General features: G+C 42.0%; 1 protein-coding gene and 1 long non-coding RNA gene across 8 annotated transcripts in view; one reads left to right on the top strand and one right to left on the bottom strand.

The window, feature by feature from the left end:
- Nucleotides 1-517: 517 nt before the first annotated feature.
- LOC125320514 lies at nucleotides 518-13,643 on the bottom strand. 2 transcript variants are annotated; one of them, XR_007201144.1, is made up of 3 exons: nucleotides 13,393-13,643; nucleotides 11,210-11,494; nucleotides 518-2,567 (listed from the first exon to the last, which is right to left on the bottom strand). It is a non-coding gene; the product is annotated as an uncharacterized LOC125320514 (long non-coding RNA). The 2 variants fall into 2 exon arrangements; XR_007201143.1 differs by having other exon boundaries at nucleotides 13,557-13,643.
- Nucleotides 13,644-14,035: 392 nt separating this feature from the next.
- The window catches only part of PIGG (phosphatidylinositol glycan anchor biosynthesis class G), an 85,678-nt gene continuing 75,034 nt past the window's right edge, over nucleotides 14,036-24,679 (top strand). For 3 of the 6 annotated variants that reach the window (XM_048290776.1, XM_048290774.1, XM_048290775.1), the window contains exons 1-5: nucleotides 14,038-14,264; nucleotides 17,400-17,605; nucleotides 18,605-18,814; nucleotides 20,279-20,467; nucleotides 21,956-22,094. In XM_048290776.1, the coding sequence (XP_048146733.1) occupies nucleotides 14,105-14,264; nucleotides 17,400-17,605; nucleotides 18,605-18,814; nucleotides 20,279-20,467; nucleotides 21,956-22,094 (904 nt within the window). In that variant the 5' untranslated portion in view covers nucleotides 14,038-14,104. Of the gene's footprint in view, nucleotides 14,265-17,399; nucleotides 17,606-18,604; nucleotides 18,815-20,278; nucleotides 20,468-21,955; nucleotides 22,095-24,679 lie in introns of all 6 variants that reach the window. The other 3 variants (XM_048290777.1, XM_048290778.1, XM_048290781.1) reach the window with 2 other exon arrangements.

Raw genomic sequence — 24,679 nt, 5'->3', positions numbered from 1 at the left:
GGCACAGGGGAGTCTGAATATTTATTCAGCCTTAGCTCTGCCCCTTTGAGCGTGACACAGCAGTTTGCTATTGTGAACACCCGCCTGCTGTCAAATTAGCAGGACTGCAGCTTAGACAGGGGGTTGTGTTCACAGAAATCCTGGGAAGCAGCTTTTCGTATGCTGAAAACACTGCACTCTGCTTCCTGGAAGCACAGAAACAGGCAATAATGTATTTGGTCACTCTAGTTTCTTCCAAATATATGGTGCATCCCACCACTGGTGGTAGAGGAATTGGCTTGCCTCACGGGGTATAAATACAGGTTTTGGGGGTTATTTTTGGATGCGGACACAGAAATTCTTCAGCAGTTCTTAATTTCTAAAATCATTTTAGTTCATAATGAATTGTAGTATTATAAAATCTTCCAGTGAAAATCTTTGTTGCTGTCACTGCCAGTTTAGGACATGCCTTCTCACATGGGACAGGTGTCAGTAAAGGCAAAAAGAAACTTTAAAAAACCCAAACCAAACCAAAACACAAGGTCAAGTCACTTTTATTAATGTTACCTGGTTACCGGCAATACAGTGTTGAGCAAACACAAGCCACTGATCAATAAATGATGACTAGCTCTTGGCTGTGGTTCAGTCCTGGAGGACACGTACAGTACATGGGACACTACCAAAATGAAAATGTCATGGGTCCTCATCTCCACACACAGCTGCACTCCAGTCTGTCCTGGGCTCTGCAGAACACTGCAGCTGGGGCTGTTTACTGCTCCCAAAGTGTTGGTGAATCCTCTTCAGTGAGGGCACCCACACGACTAAAAGGCATGTTCTTGTACCACCTGAACCCCAGGTATGGACTGAGCCCTCTTGTCTCCAAAGCCCTTGGGAAGGAAATCGGCTTTAAATGGATGATCAAAGGCTGCCAAGCAGTTAGCAGAAGTGGTGTCCTCAAGTCATGCCCAGTGCACGCCTCCTGCACAGTGGGCTGGGAAAGCGACCGGCCTGTGTGCTGTCATGGGGTGCCTGTGTACCTGGTGTGAACTATGAGGGGGTCTGCATGTGCTCTCAAGGGGCTTTGCAGGGGCCAGGGTAAGTGAGAGGCTCTGCAATGTCTGGCCTGGAGCTGAGACCTCTCCCTGAGACAAAGTCCTCTGGCGGCAGCATATGTGAACCCCTCCCACTGTCCCACCATTGTGGGGACTTCCAGTGTCCAGGAGAAAACATGCCTGAGCACCTCTACCAGAAACACATTTCTGAGGGTCCCCCCGAGGAGAAACCCCCCCTGATTTGGGTCAATTCTGCTTCCTGCATTTTGCAAACAACTGTTGTAAAGATGTGACTTATTTCTGTATGCCACCTGAAACAAGTCAAATGCCCTCAAAAACATCAGAGAAACCTCTGCCACCCTGGATTATCTGTGCGACCAATCCCCAACAGATCCTGCTCTAACAACAGCATCCTGTCTTCCTCCTTTTTCCCAGTTAGTGTCAGGTCTAACATTTATTAGATTTGGGAGTTCTTCTGTTTCAACAATATGATAATCATTCTCTCTCTGGCCTACTTCTAGGCTTTTTGGCATTCAGAAAGGTCAATAGTTTAATTCCTAAAGGAGCTGAACATGTATTTCTTTTGTACCTGAAGAACTGAATAAAACAGAGGATGATTTATTTTTGGACACTGTATATTGGGGCAGCCTAAAACTTTCTTGTTAGTGTAGTTCCCCTGGTATACCTGCACTGCGTGGACTTTGCAACTCCAGCAAGCAAAGAAGCTCTACCAGCAAAAAGCACCTTTTGCCAGCTGGTGTACAGCATCTGTTTTGCCCGTGGTAACACACTTTTTAAACAACACTCTTTTGAGAAAACAGAGGATGTAGCATCAATGTGCTGCAGGGGAGGGGTGTCAAACTGTCCAGGGAGCTGGTGCAAGAAGGAGGAGCAGTGGAGAGTGCAAGAGAGCTCAAGCATAAGAGCCCCTGTGAACATACCCACAGCTGTGCCTTACAGAGGATGCTGAGAGGAACTTCCCCAAGGACCTACGGGGCCTCTGGCTGAGGCTGAAGGGAGTTACTGAGTGCTGGTATGACATGTGTGCCATGGAACTGCCTACCGTGCCTGGAAACTGCTGCAAGCTGGAGGGAATTCATTTACTATGCCTTGATTTCTATTCATCTCGAGCAGGTTGTCCAGTGCCTGTTCTGACAAAAATGTGTCCCCAGTAAGGTTCATGGTATCTTCATGCACCACGGTGAGTGTAGCCACAACACAGAGATGGTGAAAACATCACTTACGTTTGTTCAGACTGAGTAGGAAGGTGGAAAAGTGGGGGTCACTCCACCGTAGTGGTTGGATGACTTGTTATGCTTCCCTTGCATAGGTAAGAGGGAGAGAAGTTGGCGCCTACTGTCCTCACTGCAGTCTCAGCAGGCTTAACATCAACATGGTGGTGACCTTAAATGTCAGGCAGTTTCATGAGGATGCAGAGCATGTGCTGTTGTTTTAGCAGATTTCCCAGGTGGTGGTCTCTGGCTAAGAACTCAATTCCAGGGGTTAGCTCAAGAGAAAGCAGACTTTGCAATGAAACTGAAATTAGAAATTATGTATTAAAAACCAGCTGTGTATTGCAGCAGGTGAATAGAAATGAATGCATTATAAATAATAAATAGAATAAATAGCATGTGATTTAAATACTATAAATGTAACAGAAGAGAATACACAAGTATTGAACATTTTGAAATCTTGAAAATGTTAAAATAACACGGATGGGTAGCCAAACATTGCACAGACTTCTGATGCAGCCCAGTTTTGTTACTTTGGTTTTACAAGAAGTAGCCTGGTTTGTAGACAGTCTGAGGGTAAAAATAAAAAAAGAGTCTACATTATTTCCATAGCTTCTTACTGAAGACCACATTCTCTGGTTCCTCTTTCCTCTTTGATCCAGCTTAAACTGAAGGTCTTAACATAATACTCATAATCCTTCAAAGAAATCTAAGGCTCTGAAAGAAATGCAAAAATTTACTGCCTTTGCTACTTTCCTACTTCCCTTTTTGTATAGGCAGCTTGGGATTAAAAGCAGCTGCTCTTTGGTTTTGTTTGCACAACACCCAAATCAGCAGATTTGGTCCCTCTCTGAGTTTTCTATATTCTGCTGAAAAGTCTGCATTTTCCAGGCAGCCATCAAACTTGCATTCCTGCAGGAGCCCAGACTGAACCTGTCTGCCTGAAGGCAGTACCAGGTGCTTTGCTCTTGCACCCTCCTTTGCCTCATGCCACTTCTGAAAACGACACAGCTGTCCTTACAAGATATCTCTGCTTCCATTTGTATCATCTGCACCATCCTGGAAAGCAGCATATTCCCACTGCTTGTACAAACAGCTACATGGTAGTGCTCGCTGCATCCCACGGCAGGGGGGTTGGAGCTAGATGATCTCTCCTGTCTCTTTCAACCCAAACCATTCTGATGATATGATTCCCTGATTTCACTGCAGTCCTTAAGCAAAGTCTCAGGCACTCATTTGAAAATATTTGCTTTAAATGGGGGATCACTGTGCCCTGGAGGCTTTGTGAAATAAAATTCTTTTGCATAGCATAGTGAAACAAGAAGCTCTGAAATCATTTCTCCACCAGTGCTACATCATATTGTCCTTTCCTTATTTTTCATGTCATTTCCCGTTTCTACAAGCTTCAAATTAAGAAATTCTTTGTATCAGGAACATATAACAAAGCTGCTGCTTGGCTACAGCTCTTGAATTTAGAGATGTCGGCATTCCTTTCCTGGAGCAGTCCTGACTCTTAATAGAACATTGTGTGCCACTCAGTGCCTGACCCCAAGACTGGCCCCGTGCAAATAATCAAAACTTCCCATGGAATAAAGTTCTGCTCATTCCAAGTAAAAAAGCAGCTCTTTCATTAACTTTACTGCCATTTACCCATGCTATTCTTGTGAGAGTAGTCCCCAGATGGCACTGTTTGGCCATTTAATGTGATTTTTTCTTGTCTGCCTTTTTTTTTTTTTTAAGTTCACATGCAATGTAGTCTTTGAAGAAATACTATACATTCCCTTCATACAGAAGGAAAGGACTGCTTCCTAGGAGTTGTGGCTTGATGATGGGATTATTTATTTCTTCTTGTTCTTAGAGTCTCCTCCATTGAAATGGCTTAATTCTTTTTGAATGCCAGTGTTCCACAGTTCTCTGCTCTCCTGGAGTCCCTTTCTCCCATGATAGATCTTCTCTCTTGCCTTTGAATGTTCTTCAAGTATTGCAGGCAGCATGAAGCTGACAGCAAGGCCCTGCTGTACTTGGCTAGGTGGTAGATGCTGAAGCATCATACTCACAACCCGCCATCCTTCTTTGCAGCGTCAGATTCCCATACTTACACTGCCAAGGGTGTTTATGTTTCTTTACTTTTTTTTAATGTCTTTTTTTTATGACTGCTTCCATTGTTAAGTCACACTTCGGCTACTTATAAGAAAACCAAGGTGACTTTGATACATTTTTCTCCAGACTTTCAAGCTAATAAAGGACTTCTAAACTGTTAATAACTAGTAAGATTGGTACTTTTTTGAGAAAAAGCCAAAGTATAATTTTTCTTGTTGCATTCAGTACTCAGGAAGGGGACACAGAACTAGATAAAAACAGGGTAACACAATGGACAGAAATATTCAGGGAAGGAGGCATAGTGGCAGTGAAACCCGTTCTCAGGTGGAAAGAATTAAGTTCCTCATCTAGTAAGGGAAATGATGAGCTTCAGAAAGAAAGAGCATGTCTATTCAGTAAAGTCATGTTAACCCAACAAAATGAAGGAGACAGATTTATTGGTACTCAGCTTGGGATTCTGAGGAGCAGCTGATTATGAGAAGTCAAAGGTGGTAGGTGCTGACTGCAATAGCCTATTCAGAGACAGGATTGATTTGTGCTGTCCTGTGGATGGTAACTTATTTACATCTTTACTGGTGATTTTTGGCACAAGAACTAGAACTGGATTATTTAAGGAGATGAGAGCAATTATACAAACGTGAGTTTCAGTAACCTAAAGTGATAAGATTATGGTCTTGAGAACCAGTGGCTAGAATCTTTGTGATCAGCTGGAAATACATCAGAGGTCGTGTAGGAGGAACAAAATACATGACAGCATGGCAGTTACAAAATAATCAGAGTACTGGTGGGGCACAGCTGGGAGAAATCTTCAGATATATCATGGCCACAGCCAGCAGAGAGGAAAGAGACTCTCAGGGTCCCTCAGGACCTACTGAGGCCTTCTTCAAAACACTGTGGGCAACGCTGGTCACTTGCAATACTGAAATGAGGCCCGGTGTGACGAACTATAATCTTGGTGGGTGCAGCACAGCCAAAAGGGGTCAAAGTGCAGTGACAGTGTTCTCTACAAAGTTACCAGTGTAGGGGGATGAAAAACCTGGTGAGAGTGAGAGGAGCTAAGCTGGATGACATGAAGTTCTGGCATATGAACAAGGGATCACCAATATGCTGAAGGTGGAAATTCATAGCTTCCCAGCAATGGCAATTCATCTTCTTGGAACCGCCTAAAGGACCAAATAACAACAAGATGGAGTGTGACAGGTTTAAGGAAGCCAGCATGTAAGATGATAGGAAAATGATGGTTTCAGTGTCTAAGGTGTGCCCTCTTAATCTATTTCCCTGTGCCATTTTGCTTAAAAAAAGCAGATGTGATTTGTCACAGTTCATTCTTCCTTGTAGAGTTTTTGGGATTGATCTTAATCACTGTTACAAGTAAAATAAAATGAAAAAAATCCTCCAGAAACAAAACAGAGGGGGAAAAAACAACTAAAAGAAATCTTGACCTGCTGTTGTACCTATTACACTGTGTAGTTTTGGTGTTCAGCCTGTGTTCATAATTAAACTCACAGTAGAGTCCGTCACAGTTTAAAATGGAGTGGGTAAGGAAGGCTCCAATAAAAGAGGATACTCAGATACCTGTCCTAATAATACAGGCATTCAAGGAATTGAAAACCTTTCTTACAAAGGGCTATATAGAAATCTCATCCTCTTGACAGTTTTTGATTCTTGGTTATAGTAATTCTGGTGCTCATTGAAAGCTTTCAAAATTCATTAAAATGGACACAAAACAGTACATTTTTTTTTCTTTTTCTACTGTCAGGAACACTGGTGATCTTTGAACATCTTCCAAAAGCTCAGCCAATTCCAGTGTTGCTGAGACCCAAGTCTCATTCTCCATCTACCTCCTGAGAAAACAGGCACTGAGAAGAGCCTAAGTGAGGAAGAAATCCTGCTTAATATTTGTTTAATTTGAGGGATATGCCTGAAGCTGTTTTGGAAATGAAAAAAAAAAAGCTCAGACAAGGAAACTTTTTCAGTTTACTAGTGCAGATAAGATAAGGAGCCTGCAATCAGATGTACGGAGTTCTTGACTGATTTCCTCTTGAAATAGGATTTACAGGCTTATAATGTCTCTATATATCACTGTCAGTCCATCTCAACATTTTATTCCCCTTATCAAGTACAAAGAAACATGCAGAAAGGCAGCAATGTCGCATGACTTGAGGAGACGGGTGGGTGAATAAGGTAGCGAGAACCTATGAAAGGCTGGAAGTAATATTGAGTCCTTCAAGATTTGAACCTCTCAAAATCTTAATCAAACTTCACAAATTTTTTTGTTGCTGTCAGTCAGTAGATGTAGCTAGACAGTTATGATTAAGCAATTGCATTGTGAACATTACATGCTTGGCTAATGTTTGTTTTAAGGAAAAGGGAAGACAATCCCAAGATGAATGGGCTGTCTGGATGAGAGCCACCAGGAGTAAGGTCAGGACTGAGCAGTAACTGGGAGAAAGGTAATTCCAGCAGTGGGAGATCTCGACCACCAACTCAAGGATCACCTCCTCCAAACAGACCCCAGGGCCAGACGGAGGGAAGAACTGTGCCTGCAGACTGATTAGCACGAGGAGCAAGAGACATAATGAGCAAACAGGGTGTTGAGTACTAATTAATGAAAAAGTCATGTAATCTGTAAGCAATGAATGCTGGTGCCTTTGTTAGAATTTACAAATGGTGCAAAGTTTTGATGACTGGGGAGCCAGCCTTCTGTGGGCTACCACCCTGCTGCCTTCTTTGCACAAACCAGAATAAAAGGTAGGAATACCTCGCCTGGGTGTGTGAGTTGGCACTGTGCGTCAGGGAAGAAGTCCGTGGTCCAGACAAGAGAAGCACTAAAGCAAACTTACATCTTATTAGACCTTAGGAATCCATGAGACATAATAATTGGGTCAATTATGAGGCAGGGGAAGCAAGAGGTCCAGCCATATAAAGAAATGAAACTCTGAAAAACCGAGATGGTTTCATTTTTCTGCCTGGCTCTGTTTTCTTGGCTGCAGGAGTCAGATGTGAACACAGGGACAGGTGACTCAAATGTGGTAATGCAGATAGTCTGTCTCAGGATCCTACTTCCATTGGGTGACACTACACCAGGCTTGGCTCCCTGCTACCACTCAGGCAGGTTAAGTTCCCTCTGATCCCCTATGCTCCTTCACAAGGCATGCAACAACGACAGCTTCCCCTCAAGGAAAACACAGCACTCTGCCATTGCAGCAAGCTGGGAAAACCCCAAAATCAATGTTCTTGGAGAGCTAGTTGATTCAGGGTGTGGAGGGGAGAGGGCCCAGGTGGGATGACTCTGGCTCATGAAGGGGCAGCCAACCTTTTCCCCCAGGGAAGGAAATGGGTACATCTGCATGACAGGCTGCTCCTCCATGACAAAACTATCAGAGCAAGAAATTCTAGGTACACAGCACTGGAAGAAATTTATCCTGAAAATATAAACACTTGAAAACCTTTTTCAGAATTTACTGATGCCGGGGCTTGATGATGCTGATTAATTACCCTAGGTGACTAAAGACAGCTAAATTGCTGTTTCCTCCCCTCTCACAAACACTTTTGCTTTGGTTAATTTACCAGCTGATAAGTTCTTGTTTCCCTGACCTCTCTGCAGCCACTAACACATAGTATTAAGGCCCCTTGTATAGTTTCAGCTTCTCCTTTGGCGATGATTTGGCTATTCAGCGTGAAATTTGACAAAATACACACTTCAGTTAGCAAGCGCACCAACAGCCTGCACTCTCAACGCCTGCCAGCCTTCCTCACTCTCTGCTTTCTTAGCTGCTTGGACAGCTGAAGAGCATCTGAACATTAAGCTGAGTAGGCTTATGATGCTGACTTGGTAGAGCATGGCAATTCCCTGCAGTAAAAGCAACACATAAAGACCTCTCTCCTGGAAACAAGTGCAGTAAGAGGTGTCAGAGAAGAAGTTGGTTTCTATATCAAGAAGCTCTTACATTATGCATTGGTATTTTTTAACACAATGTAGTGTTTGGCTAGTAAAAAATATCTAGGCCTAAAGTAAATAAAGGCAGTGTTACTGAACATCTGATACCTGCAGGTGAATCACTTTAAAAAGAAGGCTTGGGCTTACAGAACAGAGAGATGTGAGGCAAGAAGCCTATGAAGATAAAAATAAGCTTTACTAGGTTATTTTAGGAAGGTTATTTAGTTATTTTAGTAAAGTCATATGTCATGGAAGAATGTAGCTACATTTCCTACTTCATCATTGTAATTGTTTATCACTATTGCTCATAGGGACGCAGGAAAAGAGGATTTCTGCACCATGAGAAATTCTCAGTAGGACAAAGACCATGTGACTAAAGAAAGCCCTATAGAACTAGGCAGATCAGGCAAGCAAGGAGAACTGGAGGGAGCTAAAGTCATCACCAGCATGCTGAGTACAATGTACTAACGTCATGGAGAAGCAGTAGCTAAGCAGGAAAAGGGACAGCCCAGTTTCTCTTGCAGTTGCAGGCTGGAGTGGCTGGATTCCCTGGTAACCAAGATGCAAACATTTGGGTTTTGCACATGTTTCTGGATGGGGTGTTTTGGCACCTGATAAGGAGTCATCTTACACAATAGACAGTTTCCTTGGTGGGGACATGGACAAAGTCTGATTGCTGTTTGCAGTTCTCATTAAATATGGAAAAACCTAGTATCACTGGGTTCCTTGTTCATCACCTCTCTAAAAAATAGCTAAGACTGTCAGGAAGAGCAAGAGAGAGACTGTCAAACATAAAGCATGACTGCAAAAGCTTTTACTTTAGGAAGAAGAAGCAGATTAGGAAAGAAAATGGGATCAAAGGAAGGAACAGCAAGATAAGTGGGTAAAATTGTAGGGAGGAGAGATTATGGTTAGTTTTCATGTGTAATGAAAAGATGTTGTTTCAGCTGAGCCCTGATTTGGCTCTCAATGCCTGCCCTGAAGTCTAGATGACTGGCATTATTCTAACTTGTAGAGCCTGCTGACATTTGGGGGGAGTTTCAGAGACTTGTACTGCCAGAATAAGTCCATCTACTTAAGTGGTTTTGGAAATTTTCCTTGAGCTTTTACTCTTTTTCATTCATGTTTTAACCAGTCCATTTAGACTGGATGAAAAACTAACCTTGGGTCAGCATCCCATGATCTTCTCTAATCAGCAGCACATATGGGGTTCATGCTCAGTGATCCCAATTTATGGCTGCAGCTCTGAGAGAACTGGCCTGGGTGAGCGCACAAATGCAGCTCTAAAGCCAGGGCTTTCCTAAGCAGGAATGACTATTTACATCTCTGTACAACCCTGCGAGGAGAAAGGGGGATGCAGATATGACTACTAAACTATGTAAGGTTTGAGTGCAAGGCCCTAGGCGAAACTAACAAGCAGCCTCTTTCTTCAATTAGTTCTTGCTCTGCAGCTTTGCTTTCCCTTCAAAACCAAGTCATCTCATACTGCAGCAAGTAACGAGTTTGCAGTCTACAGAAACAATCCAGGCTTTGGCTCCCTACAGCTCACCAGCTCAGGGGTTATCAGGGGTTATCGTCTTCAGTGATCCCTGGTTGCCTCAATCTCAAATCCCATAAACTCTGCAAGCATGGTTTCCAAAATAGCTAAATCTGAAGGTAGACTTCTGTGCATGTGTGCACATGTGCGTGTGTGCACAAAGATAGATAATCAATTATTTGATGTGGATGAAGCTATTGAATTATTTCTTAACATGTTTTTTTTCTATATGAAGAAATTCCTGTTCAGTCTTGGATTTCAGAAGCTGGGTTTACAATGCAGTGCTTCTGCTTTGTCTTTTGCCTCAGCAACTACAAATCTCTGGAGGCTTTGCAGTGCACCAGAATGGAGGAGGGAGAGTCACACTTCAGCAGACAGTCTTTTATAACCTTTTCTGATGTTTTACTGTGGCTTAAATACAGCAGAGACCTGACATACATTCGAATTGCCATGTATTGAAGAATGGAGAAATGATAAGAGAGAAAAAATTACTATGTGTCCTTCTGATTTTCTAACTATATCACAGTGCTTTTGGAGTATCAGACCACCTTGGGAAGTCTTGTTTTTTATTACAGCTTCACTCAATTTTGAATTAATTTTGCCTCACACCCCCTGTAGGTAAAAATGGTTGCTTTTACTTATACATGTCAATTTTGTCACTGTCCATATTCCTGCTCCACTTGCGTGTTCCCCAATACATTATTAAATGCATTAGAGACAAGTTTAAGAGGTTCCACTGATTACAGAAAAGAGATGTTTGTTTAAACCATTGGCATGGGATGTTCACATATCTGACATTGTCAGTGTCAGAAGAGATGTGCAGGTTTCAAATAAACACACATATTCAGATGTGAAATCCTGTTAAATTAGATCCAGAGAGGGAGAATAATCGAGGCAGTTCAAAAAGCAAGGTGGTGAGCTGCAGATCCCCATAACTTACGAACATCAGGCCTGAGAGCAAAACTGCAAAGGAATCAGTCAAAATAAAGCAAAGAAAGAGAATGAGAAAGATGAAAAGAAACCTGAGAATACTGGCTGCATATTGTCTGTGTTTGAAACTAGACGAAAAGGGAAGATAGGGCCTGTTTTTCTAGCCAAATTGTGAAACATAAGAAGTGAAAGAATCAGGAGAAAAGGAGCTGAAGAAGCAGACATGCTGACTGCTGACCAATGGGCAGTGTTTCATTAAGTGCTGGCAGAGGACACAGAGACTGTTTGAAGGGGGTTTGCTCCTCCCTCACGGGACACACCAAATTTTTACCGTATCTGCTTTTTACTAGTTGCCTCAGTAAAGAAAAGACCTGTGGGATGCCAGAGAGACTAACAATATCACCTGGCTGCTTTAAATGTCGGTTGCAAAGATACTCACCAAAACATGCTCCTACTGGTTTAGTGGAACCAGTGGTACATATGCCTGTAGAAGACAAGGCTTGGATGGCTTTCGGTCTGCTGATTTCTCAGATTTGGAACAATGCCTCTAGAGAGGACTTTGCACAGAGCCTTAAATTCCTTCTTCTTCCTCAACACACAGAGATGAAAGTTGCTTGAGGGGCTCTTCACAACAGCAGCAGTAGCAACGTGCTCTCTTGTTGCGAAAGATGCAAATTCATCTCCCACAGGGATGGGTTGTACTGTGCTCTAAAATGCTTGCTGGCTGCGATGAAACAAAAACCTTCTGTATCACATTAATTGCACTATATTGCACCTTTCCTGACACTCTGACATGAACCTTTAACCTTCCAAAAGCTCTTTAAGTCGGCCAGCACCCCTTGACATAAATTGATGCACGCAACACTGTTTGTGCGCTTACAAACTGGGAAGCACACAAACATTTCCTCTAAATGCTCACAAAATGACCAGCTCTCAGGGCATAAATGTGTTATGCACAAAAGAGGAGGTTATACCCAAGAGCTTGTAAAACGGCCACAGCAGTGCACAGCAGTGATTGTCAATATATTATGTTGTAACATGCTTGTAGACTCATAGACAGTCAGACTTAAAGTCTTGTACAATGCTCAAGATTCTTCCTGCATTTGACCCCTGCAGTTAAGTGCTACAGTAATGGACTTCAAAGCATGTTGCTGCAAGAACTTGCCAAATGGTGATGGTACTCAGTAAATACCCAGTGATAGGACCCAGGGAGTGTGAATCACACGCTAGACAGTGTTTTTATGTCTGTGGAGAAATCCTTTTGCCTGAACACAGAAATTCTGATCTTATGTGGGAATTTGAAGGTTTGAATGATGGGATAAAGATGCAGTTTGGGGAATTTTGACTTTCTGAAAGGAAAAGTAAAATTCATGCCTGAAATAAAAAGAAGACAGACATTTCTTAGATGCTGTTTTGTGATTCATAAACACTGCCTACATTACGGTGATTTGTATTTGTTAGGCAACCTTTCCTAGTTTCTGGTTGGAGAGACTCACTCACTAGTTCAAGGTTTAAAGGAGAGGAAAAACACCTCTAAAAAGCAACAAATACAGCTTTTCTTGGACATACAAATACTGTAACTTTAAGGCACATTACCTAAAGCCATTTTAAAGTTTGAATACAATGGCCCAAAGTTTCCTTCTGCCCTTTCCTACTGATTCAAGCAACATTCCTTGCATGTTTTTTCTGAATTTCATTACACTGCTCATAGTCAGCTGAAGTTAATTACTGAATACTAACTTTCATGGGCCTTGAGAGTCATGCTTCTGCAAAGAAACAAGTGAATTGCAAAAATGCAATTTCTTTTTAACATAATTGTTTTGGATCATCTTAAGAAATGAAAATGTTAACAGCATTCTGAGTAGAAGCATAAAGTGGTAAGAGTGGCCAGAAAAACCACTTAGGTAAGTGGTAAAGGTAGCATAGTGCTCAGAGATGCTGAAATGTAAACAGCATGAATCCACAGGACCCCGTCTCCTTGATTTTTTTCTCTGTATTTGGAGACTCTAGGAAAGGCCAAATACAGAACTTTTATCCTGAACCCACTCACACATGCTTCTCACATCACGGCAACTTTGCCTTGTGGCAGGTGTTGCAAAAGCCCAGAATTAACCGGGCTGGCCAGTGGAAATGGCAGTAAAATGCAACGGCTACAGTAAGCACAGCCGGCAGGGTGCTGTGCCTGTTGGCTCAGGGAAAATGTGCCGCTCACAAGTAAAGTTACAGACTCATGTATGCTGCAGAAACATGTGCCACATCTTTCCAGCACAGTGGTGGGCCATACAGAAACTGCCTGGGTAGAAATGAGGAGCAGTTTTGTTTGGGAGAATGACATTTTCAGGCTATCTTCCTGTTTCAGTGAACACAACGAGACTGGTATAAACTCTGCTTCACTTTGCAGAGCGTCTTTGGTTTCCTTTCTCAGAAAATTTAAGTTTTAAAACTTACTTCTCCTCATTCCTCTGTCATGATCTGCCTGCTACAGTTTATTTCCATTCCAATTGAAGGACTAAAAGCTATCACTATTCAGTTTTATTAATAAGTGTGTGTGCTTGTGCGGGGAAAGATTCTGCTTGTCAAACACCTGCAACAGCCACTGTCCAGGACTCCTCCCTCACCTACCAAGCACTCTGCTGCAACATTGCATCAAACCTCCTTTTCCCTCCCGCCGGGGAACGCGGGTCGGGACGCGGGGTGGGATGAGGGCTTGGAATGCGGGGCTGGGTTGCAGGTGTGGGACGCGGAACCGGGATGTGGGAGTGGCAAGCAGGGGCTGGAATGCAGACCTAAGATGCGCGGTGGAACGCGGGGCCCTTACGTGGGTCCAGGAAGCGGGAGGTGGGGCCGGGAGATGGGGCCGAGAGGCGAAACGCAGGGGCGGGACGCGGAGCCGGGAGGCGGGGGGCGGGGGAGGCGGGGGAGGCGGGAGGTGGGTCCGGAGGCAGGGCCGGGAGGCGGGATGTGGGTCCGGAGGCGGGTCCGGGATGCGGGGCCGGGAGGCGGGGCCGGAGGCGGGGGCGGGAGGTGGGATGCGGGGGAGACGGGAGGTGGGTCCGGAGGCGGGTCCGGGAGGTGGGATGCGGAGCCGGAGGCGGGGCCGGGAGGCGGGGTTGTACTTCCGGTTCGGTGCTGCCGCTACGCGCTCGCGGAGGGGCAGCCTGGCCGCTGGCCAATAGCGAGGCTTGGCGGAAGCGCGTAGTGGCCGCTGGTTGGCCAACGGCGTGCAGGGGCGGGGCGAGGCGGGAGGGGCGGGGCGCCTCAGGTGCCGCCCCTCAGAGCCGGCGTAGCGCCGGCCGGGTCGGGTGGGTGCTGCTGTCGCCGGGGCCGAGCCAGGATGCGGCTGCGCTCGGGGGTGTTCGCCTCCTCCTGCCTCCTTGTGCAGGCTTTGGGCGTCGCGCTGTTCCTCCGCGGCTTCTTCCCGGTGCCCGTCAGGTCCCTGCCCCGCAGAGAGGCCCGCGCGGACCCTCCCGCCGAGCCGGCCCCGCCCGGCGCAGGTAACGCGAGCAGCTGCCGGGCGCGCCCCGTCGCTCGGCGTCGCGGGTCACCTTTCTGTAGCGCCCTCGTGTTTCCAGACCAGTTTCCGGAGTAGTTTAGAACTTAACTGCTTTTCACGTAGTTACGGATCACAGCCAGGGGAATCTGCTCGCAGTCGCAAAAAGCCTCAAGTGTCAGCTGTCACTTTTTTGAAGGGTGCGCTTTCCTGTCGTTTTATTTCCCTTTCCCGGACTCTGATTGAGCCGGGATACCCGGTTTTGTTTAATGGCAAGTTGTTTGCATTAAGTGATGCCGCCTCAGCTAAAACGCCTCACGCGTTTCTTGTGATAATTCGCTGGGTGTGTTGTGCCCGAGATTCATTGTTTCTGTGATATTTCGGTGGTGTTTGAGTGTCTTAATGCCACCTCAGGGAGACTTTTAACACCTCACTACTGACAAATGCGGTAGTAATGCACGTTGCAATATGCACAGTATCGCCGTTTCCGTGAAATCACGGTCTTTACAGGTCCTGCTGTGTTCCATAGATGAATTTGCGAAACTAGAAATTTCAAGACTCTTTTTAAGGAGTCAGTAGAGGATGTGCTAATAATGTAGTTGTCTTATATGTCCACTCACAAATTGTATTAAAGTAATGTGGAGAGGACTGTGTACTTGAGGGAGTGTTCTCCACCAGTGTTTGGAGGTTGTGGGGTGAAACTTCAGATTCACTTGACAGCTGGATCAGGTAGTATTTTGCTCGTAGAAAGCTCTTGCTTGGGACACCTACTTGTGGTTAACTTTGTGGAACAGGACTGTAACTGCCAAACTGGGTCTTTAGCTGCTTGATATTTATTGTTAATTCTTCTGAAGTGTGTGACGTGATGCGTGTGGGGACACGCTTACTTAAATTGTGAGACACAGTGAAGAGAACAGAATGTTGTGTGGTTTTAGAGTGTGGTTTGCTGGTATTGTTTAAGCAGGAGCACTGAAAGAATCTAATCTGTTAACATACTGAGTGGTTTCTGCTGAATGGCAGGTTGATTTTTAGCTGGAGTTTACCAAGATTGTCACAGATATTTGATAGGCTGCTGTGAGTGAAGTATTGCATTCACATGTGATATTAGCAGGAGACTAATGTAGAAGGAGACGGTTAAGGTGGGAAGCAGATGTCAGACAATTTCATTTTGAAAGGACTGGTTTGTGTTGAAGAGTGTAAGTGTGCACCACAGGGCTCTATGAGCAGTTTAAATTTAGGCATGTCACTAGCAAGCCTAGGTGTAGTAGGCAAAAATGGAGTGACAGTGGAAGAATACTTACTTTCTGTAGTTCTTGGTTATGATTTGCTTGCAGAGTGATGTCTGGATGATAAGGTCTAAAGGCAGGGAATTGCCTACTAAACCATGATGTAGAAGGCTTTCAACCTATGTTAGACATATTCAGAAAATAATATTTCTCCAATTCTTCTGTAACTCCTGAATGTTTTACTTTGTGAGTCCTGACTGCCATTGAGTGCATGCTGTCTTGGCTGTGAGAAGGTTGTGATACTGAATGCTTGCAGCACATTGTTGTAATAAGTTCTTGGTAGAGAACTTACAGTTTTCTTCACAGAAGTCTAGGTTCATTTCAAGTAACTTTTCTAAGTAACCCTGGCAGAAGTAGATAAGCATGCTGCATGGCAAGACTTGGACAATGTGTTGCTTTAGCTGTCTTAATAGTAATTATTTTCACGGGGCTTGTAAATGACTCCAGATTCATTTGAACTTCTTAATACTTTTGACTTTCTGATAAATTACACTGCAGGAGGAAGTTAGGAGTAGGATGTATGTGTTTGTGATCTGAACATTTTTTGTGTCCAGCAAGCAAGTGGATAGGAGAAAGGTTTAACTAACAGAACATCCAGTGGTGCCTTCTTGTTTTTCATGGAGAGCCAAAGTATGCCTGCTAAGTTGATAATTCAAGTCCTGGAAAAACAAAATTATCAGTTTAATTAGGATTGTTTGCAGTTAGCATTTTGTTGTTGAGATTTCCTCCTTCTCCCTGCTGTGTCCTCCTCCCCGATTTCCTGATCTGGAAAATCAGTAGCAGTAACTAGTCTGTGAATGTCAGTTTGTTGTGCTTATCTATGTACCCCAAAATACGGTTTCTGAGGTCGTTTCTGAGATTGTTTTGTTAGACACACCATTATTTCCAAATTGTCAACCACTTAGGCAGTTTACTCTAAAGATGTGTAAAACCCTAACTTTATATAATGCATGCTTCAACAATGATGTCTGGATAGAGGTCTGTGGGTAGGATACATTTTGCTTCCATTTTGCCCTTCTGTATTTTTTCCTGAAAGAGAAATGAGACCTGTAAAGCCTGGGGCAAAAATGCTGCTGTAAGTGGACCAAGTTCGCTGCAGATGAAGAGTTGCTGTGGCCAGAATTAAGTCCATGCAAAAGGAAGAGGTTGGCTTGAAGGCATGACATTGCCTCCTACTTGATGCACAGCCGTGTTTTTGTGTACACCTATATACTCTATCCAGGGAATTCTGGATTTGTATTTTTGCCCTGCAGCTGTCATCACTGAACTAGCCTGGCATACAGTCTTCTGTCTTGAAGGGAGTGAATGTGCACAAATCTTTTTCATACAAGTTTCAGTGAAATTGTCTCTTTCTTTGTAATCTTCCTGTTATCCTGTGGTGAGATTTGATAAAGAGGCATTGTTTATGTTGTGATGTGCAAAATTGGGTATTAGCACAAGTGAATGCTATTTCTTTTTTCTAACAAAAGTTGTCTGTCAGATGCAATTAGTTCAGCTTTACTGAATTAAAAAGAGAGAAGGTAGCAGCTATCCCATCTTATTACTTTGAACACTCTCCATTTCAAAGATTTTCCTTAGTTTTCCCAATTTCACATCACATATTCCGTTCACATTTTGTTTTACTTCTAGAGGTGGTATTGGAGTTGTGTTATTCCTGTGCTGGATGGCTTGAAGAACTCATCTTCCTCAGATTACTTCTTGTGTTTGCTGTTTGCAGCTTCTCATTTCTGGGTGTAAAATTAATAAAGAAGTTGAAAACACTTATTTATGTGGTGAAGTTGTCCTTTAACTTCCATCTAGTCTTTGGTAAAATTTGTTGATGACTTTTATATACTCTTGTTTTTGTTGCTTAGGAGTGGTTTCTAACTGGACCAAGATTCCTCCACCGCTTTTCAAAAAAGTTGTCATTGTGCTGATAGATGCTTTGAGAGATGACTTTGTGTTTGGATCCAAAGGGAAACAGTTCATGCCATATACTACGCAAGTTGTAGAAAAAGGGACTTCCTACAGTTTCATTGCTGAAGCCAAGCCACCCACTGTGACTATGCCTCGAATTAAGGTAAGTGGGGTTCTTTTCTGTCGTTTTTTTGGAGAAGCTTTTGAAATATGAGTTGTTTCACATGCTTGAAGTTGGTATAAAGGGCAGGTTTGTGGTGTTAGTGCAATCTATGGGTGAATCTCTCTTTGCTGTAGTAGTGCATGTCATAGAGTCCTGATTTGCAATGGCCAAGAGGTTAAGGACAGATAAGGCCCTAGTGCAGGCTTAAATGACTGACGTAGCCTTTTTATTTGTAATCATGGGAAGGCAGTAGCCTCTTAGTTGTTGAGTTTTCCAGTTGTCTTCTATCCAGGAATATTTTTATTGTATTTCTCCGTGTTCTTGTAACTTCTGAGAGAAAATCCAGTTTAGTATAAAATGGTTTCGTCATAGGGATGTTTTTGAAGAGCTTAAAAAGGAAACTGTGCCAAGTTCCAGGTAACTAAAAGATGAGTTGTGGTGGTGTCGTCAAAATGCATGATTGTCCAGGCTTGTCAGTGGTAAATCTGAGTAACACTTTTGCTCTGAAGAAGCTGAGGGAGGGATCACTGGTAGGTCAACTAGCACGTGAGTGAGAGAGTGAGGGGGAGACAGTCTGGTAACTCTTTATAGGTGGACCTCATTGCTTTTTCTAGAAGTTTCTTACTTACTCTCTTGAAGGTACTGTCATTGTTAATGTTGAGTCAGTTTACTTAGACCTAAACTGTCTTTTGGTGGTTTAATGACCTGTAAATGAAGCAAATTTCAACTGTCATAGAAAGTCTTTTTTCTGTCAATTAATTAAGACAGTATTATTTTTATCTTTTGTAAAGCAGTTGGCTCTGACATCAACTAGCACTGTGTTGTGGCAGATGAGATTATGTGGCAAGGGAGCTTGTGTTCTTTTACTTTGTTATGTTTCCTTACCAAAAATATAATTTGTCTGCCATCTGGCTTATTGCTTCCTCCCACTTACATTGCTGCTGTCTTCTGAGCACTGGAAGTTTCGTGTTTAATGTGTCTCTTTTCTTGTTTCATTAGGCTTTGATGACAGGTAGCATACCTGGTTTCATCGATGTTGTTGTGAACCTAAATTCTCCAGCTCTGTTGGATGACAATTTGATATGGCAGGCAAAAACAGCTGGGAAAAGAATAATATTTTACGGCGATGATACTTGGGTCAAATTGTTCCCAAAGCACTTTGTGGAATATGATGGAACAACATCGTTTTTTGTGTCAGACTTCACAGAGGTGAGAGGCTTTGTATGATCCCAAGTTAAATAAAGTGAGTACAAACAAACAGTGTCAGTTTCTGAGAATGAATGAGTAAAGCTACCCTTGTTCTGAAATATGTACCTGGCAATTAAACAGAAATTGGATTTGTATGTCTTTTTAGTATGGGCACTGTGAAGCTAAGCATTTCAGTCCCTCATGCATATACTGTAAGAAGTGTTGGGAGGATACAGTAATCATCAATGTATTACTCTATAACTTTCCTAAACATACCATTTTCTCACAAAACTTGTTGTGGTTGGAAGTTAGACCAGTTGCTTTGTTGAAAAATTCCACTATCTACATTTTCCGTTTGCTGTCAGATTTTTATTAGTTAGTGCAATCTGTAAGAGGCCCATTGATATATTACCTTGATCTCTTAGAGGCATACTTTTATAGTATTGCATCACTTGTGTAATTGCAATGGGAGTAGTGTTTCTTTATGTTATCAAACAGGGAGCATAGAAAGTAAGTGAAACAAATTCTGAAAATTCTTGCTCTGGTCACATTAGAAAAGCAAATGTAAAACCTCGAGCCATTGGCCTGCTGCTGCTGACTGAAGTATTTTATTATCTGAGGAAGTTAGAAAGGTCTAATGTGAATTGGAAGACATGTTTAATTGGTTATGCTAATAAGACTTACAAAAGCTTCAACCTGGAGTGAAAAGGACAAATGTTCTATGGGATCTGTGGTTATGTGGCCCTCAAGCTCTTTATGCAGTCCTTATGCTTTCTTAATATGGTCTGTTAAAAACACAGCTTTTTATAGTGTTTTTTGGTAGTTATATGCGGACTCAACAAAGTAATGTCACATGTGAAGTATTGTAGGGATTTTTAATAACCAAAGAGAATATACACAACTAAAAATGTATTGTCAACCTAAGAAGGAAAACAGGTGAGTTAGGCCCCAAGTAGTACTTTTCAAATAGTTTTTCTTTATCACTATGTCATCAGTTCTTTTACTCATAGCAAGTACATTCCTCTTGTGTTTGCACACTAGCAAAAATTGAGTTGAAAGACCAGGGTTTGTTGTACCCCTGGGCTTCCCATTGCTAAACTGAGGCTTTTTATTGTACTTGTGATACTTGATGTATCACATGTGAAGTAATAATCTGGAGTGTGAAGGATGAAAGTGACTGAAAAGTTCTAGAAACAGATTTAAAAGGTTCTGTGGAAGCTTGGCAACCCATTTACCTTGTCTGTATGTAAGCTGATGCATTATTACCAGAAAAGATTAAATGGGGTGAAGAACCTATTTTGTAAGACAAATATATTCGGCTGCCTGACATTGAAGTAAACAATTTTTTTTTCTTATTAACATTATGAGTGACTGTAATTCTCATCAACTTCTGTAGAATTTTCATGGGTAGTGTAGTTGATTTTCTTGTGCTTTTTACATCAGAGAATTTTTTTTTACCTTATAGTTGTTTTCATTTTCTTTGAGGTTGATGATAATGTTACCAGACATTTGGATAGAGTGTTAAAGAGAGAAGACTGGGATCTCCTAATTCTACATTACCTGGGGTTGGACCATATTGGTCATATGACTGGGCCTAACAGCCCATTAGTGGGACCAAAACTTCGTGAAATGGATAACATAGTGAAGAAGATTCATATTTCTCTTCTTTCAAAGGTAATACAACTTCCTCTTGGGTCAGTGTTTGTTAGCTGGGGACTGACATTAAAATGCTTTCAGATTGTTGTTGGTAGCTTCTTTATTCCTAGACTAAAGTGTATATTCCATTCTTGGCCTTCCTGGGCCATTTCCTAGTGTAACATTTTTAAGGATTTGCTGGTTGACCTTAGTAACATCTGTCTCTTCTGGGCAGCTGTGGGAAATAACACCCCCCTGGCGTGTGGGAAGATGAGAGGAATGCCTGCCAAAATTCTCTCATCACTTGTGAATTAAAATGGTTGTTGGTGTGCTTTCTGGTAATGAAATTCAGCAGAAGGAGTAATAGGCATGTGTAGCTAATGGCTCTGATGTCCAGAATTGTGAAAGCATACCTAATTCTTAGATATTTGGTGAATTCAAATGGAAGTGGTGGTCTTAAACTGCAATTTTTTGATGGTAAATGTGGTACATCTGAATCTGGTTTTAGATTTGTAAATACTGGTTGTCACTTACCTAAGCAGCCTGGGTTTTGAAATACCAAGTCTTAGTTCCAAGTGGCCTGAAGCTTTTTTGTTATTTGTTTTTGGCTACTGCAATTCAGAATAGCTGATCATGAAATTTCAATAGTATTTTTAGTCAACTGGATACTATTACATGAAAAGAGAGGTTAAATCCTGTGTGTGGAAGTTCCATGAATGTTACAGTGGTTTTGCTGCTGTTTTTTAGTATGTTTGCTTTTGCCGTTTATATTCAAGCCTTCATCTCAGTTTTAGAATACAGACATAATAAAAGCACTTTACTTTTTGGATAGAACAGGTACTGGTAGTAACTAGAGATGGCAAAAAGCTACTCTGTTGCTGAATGACTGTTAATTTTCTGCCACTTCAATTTGTTAGCTCAAAATTCTTGGACAGGCCTCACTTAAGTTTCTGATTCTCTTTATTCAGAAGCATACACATTGTTTAACATCAGCCTTGATTGACTGTCAGATTTCAACCCCTAAATCCCTTGGGAAACTAGTGACTGTTAGAAATTTAGAAATAGGATTATTTTAAAATATTGAATTGATATTATGTTAATATTTACAATACTAGTAGTTCAGCATGTCATATTAAAACTTAGTGAAGCTGAAGAAATGAAGAGGGAGAATATTTCTCTGTTAATGTTGTGGGATTCTTGATTTTCTTCTCACAGTGGGATAGCCTTTATTTAATCTTCCAGAGAGTTTCTAGTGACTCCATAAATTCAGGGTTTTTTTAAAGCTTTTTTGTGCTTTTTTTTTTTTTTGGCTAAGGTACTGTTAGTGTGTTAGACGTATATGTCTTAACTTCTAAGTAACACTTAATTGCAGCCATCTCTTGTTATCTGCTCCAGGGTGTTGTGAGCAAGTTTTAAAAATGAAATTATTTTGAGACATATTCATGTTTGAAAATGATGAATATAGTGAAATTATATAAATGAATTGTGTTTGTATGATAACTTAGATTTTTTTCCTGTGATTTACAGGAGGAAGCTTCTCTGCCCAATTTGCTAGTTGTTTGTGGGGATCACGGGATGTCTGAAACAGGCAGTCATGGTGGTTCTTCAGAAGGAGAAGTGCGCACACCACTGCTGTTTATCAGCTCTGCTTTTGAAAAGAGAAGTGGTAAGGATCAAAGAAGCATGACCTTTTCTAGACCTATCTTAGTTTCAGCTGGAGTAGAGTTAATTTTCTTCCTAGTAGCTGGTACAGGGCTGTTTTTTGGATTCAGTATGACAATAATGTTGATAACACACAGGTACTTTACTCTGAATCAAGGACTTGTCTGTTTCCCATGCTCTGCCAGTGAGCAGGTGCAAAAGGAGCCCTTAAGGAGCATAGCTAGGACAGCTGACCTGAACTGGCCAGAGAGATATTGCATACCATGGAACATCATGCCTAGGGTATAAACTGGGGCTGCCAGTTGCTGCTCGGGGATGGACTGGACATCGGTCAGCAGGTGGTTAAAATTTTATTGTGAATCACTTGTTTCTATTGGGTTTTATTCTTCTCCCTGTCCCCTTTTTAATTATTATTATTTCATTTTGTTTCAATTCTTAAATTGTTCTAGTCTCAACCCATGAGCTTTACCTTTTCTTTCTGGTTCTCCTCCCCACCAGGATGGGGGATATGAGTGAGCGAGTGGCTGCATCGTACTTGTTGTAAGGCTCCAGTAGATACCAGTGCATAGTGTACTCTAATAGGATGAGAACACTACTGTCTATAACTAACAAGAACAGCAATAATAATTATAGGTAGATTGTAGTAGTCATTATTGTAATGGAAAGGGGAGAGAGAGAGGAATAAAACCTAAGAGGGAGAGGAATAAAACCCAAGAGAAACATGTGATGCACAGTACTATTGCTCACCACCTGCTGATCGGTGCCCAGCCCATCTTCAAGCAACAATCCACAGACCCCAGTCAACTCCCTCTAGTTTGTATATGGGCTATGATTCTCTCGGGTATAGACTATTCCATTAACCAGTTCTGGTGAGCTGCCCCAACTGCCTTCCCTCCCAGCTCCTCATGCATCTGCTCACTGGCAGAGTACAGGAGGTGGAAAAGTTCTTGATTTAGAGAAAGCCCTCCTTGCCAGGAGCTAAAACATCAGTGTTTTATCAACATTATTCTCACAGTGAATCCAAAACACAGCCCCTGTACCAGATAACTCGGAAGAAAAGTAACTCTGTCCAGTTGAAACCAGGACAAGAACACACTGGCAACTCTAATTTATGATATTCTAGAATTCTTTCTGAAAAGTGCTTTGGTTTGTTCTACAGCTATTTGGGAAAGCCCATTCCGTGTGACCCAAACCTCTGGTTTTAGCCGAAGTTAGCATCTGTTTCTTGGTGAAACCATGAATCAAGCTTTGTAACCACTGAGAGAATTGTGTATTTCTTAGATGATAATCTTTTACAGCACTGTCCCATCTGAGTTTTGAGAGTAATGAGATCTGTTGTCAGGATTCTGGGCTAATTGTAAATGAGTAGGTTTAGATGTAAAATCCTTTTTGAAGTGAGCTTGAATTTTGTCTTTCATGGCCAGAATATTTCCTTGGCCTCCATTTTTCCCTCTCACACAGCTAGTTTAGAGGAATAATGAATGACAATTTCTCACACAGAGTTAACCAGAAAGAGGAAGAAAGCCCTTGGGAGACTAAAGACTATTAAAAATAGCATTATTTTTTAATATTAAATTTATCTGACTCTTGTGAAAGTGTGAGAGGTGATGGCAGTGATAACATGACTATTAATCACTAAGTCTTAAGGACAGAATATGGAGCGTGAGGTGTGTTTACTGTATGGGCCAGTTAATTTTATATCACTGATGTGAGTTTACATGTTTCTGAAGCTGATTTTCTATTTGTAGATAATAATAAAAAATAAAAGCAAGGTAGTTAAAGGCAAGAGGCAATAAAGAAATGGAGTGGTAGAGAATCTTTGGTCTACTTTGTAGAATCGTGCTTAAATAAACTCCTTGACTGAGTGAATCGGTGGAATGTAATTATACCAAGAGTGAATATTTTCCCCAAAATAATGCTCCCTTCTGCCTTTCATTCTGCCACTTGCTCATTTCCATCTGATTTCTTTTCTTCTGAAGGCTGTGTGCAGAACCTTGATTTATTTATCTTGCTGGAGGTTCCTGCAGCACAGTGGAGGTAGATTTTTCTGTCTGTCATTTATAAAGCTGTTATCCAGCTGCAATAGGAAGCATTGCTTGAGGAGTCATTGATCTCTTCTCAGGTGTGAAAACAAAACAAAGTCAAGAATGGATCAAAGCTCTTGACTAAGTTTTTATTTTATGAATTTCACTGGCAGTTGTTGACAGTCAGACCACAAGAGTATAGATTCTGCAAATGCAGTCTCCTGCTCATTGGAATTAGTTTCTATGAGGTTTAAACTGAACAAGCAGTTTTTACAATACAGTGAAATAGACATATTTACCTGTCTTTTGGGATAGAGTTTGGGATTTCTGATGCCTTCGTAAATATCCAGCAGTTTACTTTTCATCGGTAAAGTAATCAGGATTCTATTGACTGCTCCTTATGATCCTCCTGTAAACAAAATGTTCTGTGGTTAATTTGGTAGACCTCAAAATAGTAATCCTGTGGGCTTTTTGCATTTAGTATGCTGTCAGAGTATTACTTGTATAGCCTTCTACAGAGATGTGTCACCCATGAATGGCTAAATGTGTTTGGTAGTTCGGCTTT

The sequence above is a fragment of the Corvus hawaiiensis genome, chromosome Z (genome assembly GCF_020740725.1).
Source record: "Corvus hawaiiensis isolate bCorHaw1 chromosome Z, bCorHaw1.pri.cur, whole genome shotgun sequence".
NCBI classification, from domain to species: Eukaryota; Metazoa; Chordata; class Aves; order Passeriformes; family Corvidae; genus Corvus; species Corvus hawaiiensis.
The sequence above is the reverse complement of the archived record's forward strand: the minus strand, read 5'-3'. Positions and strand labels throughout refer to the sequence as shown.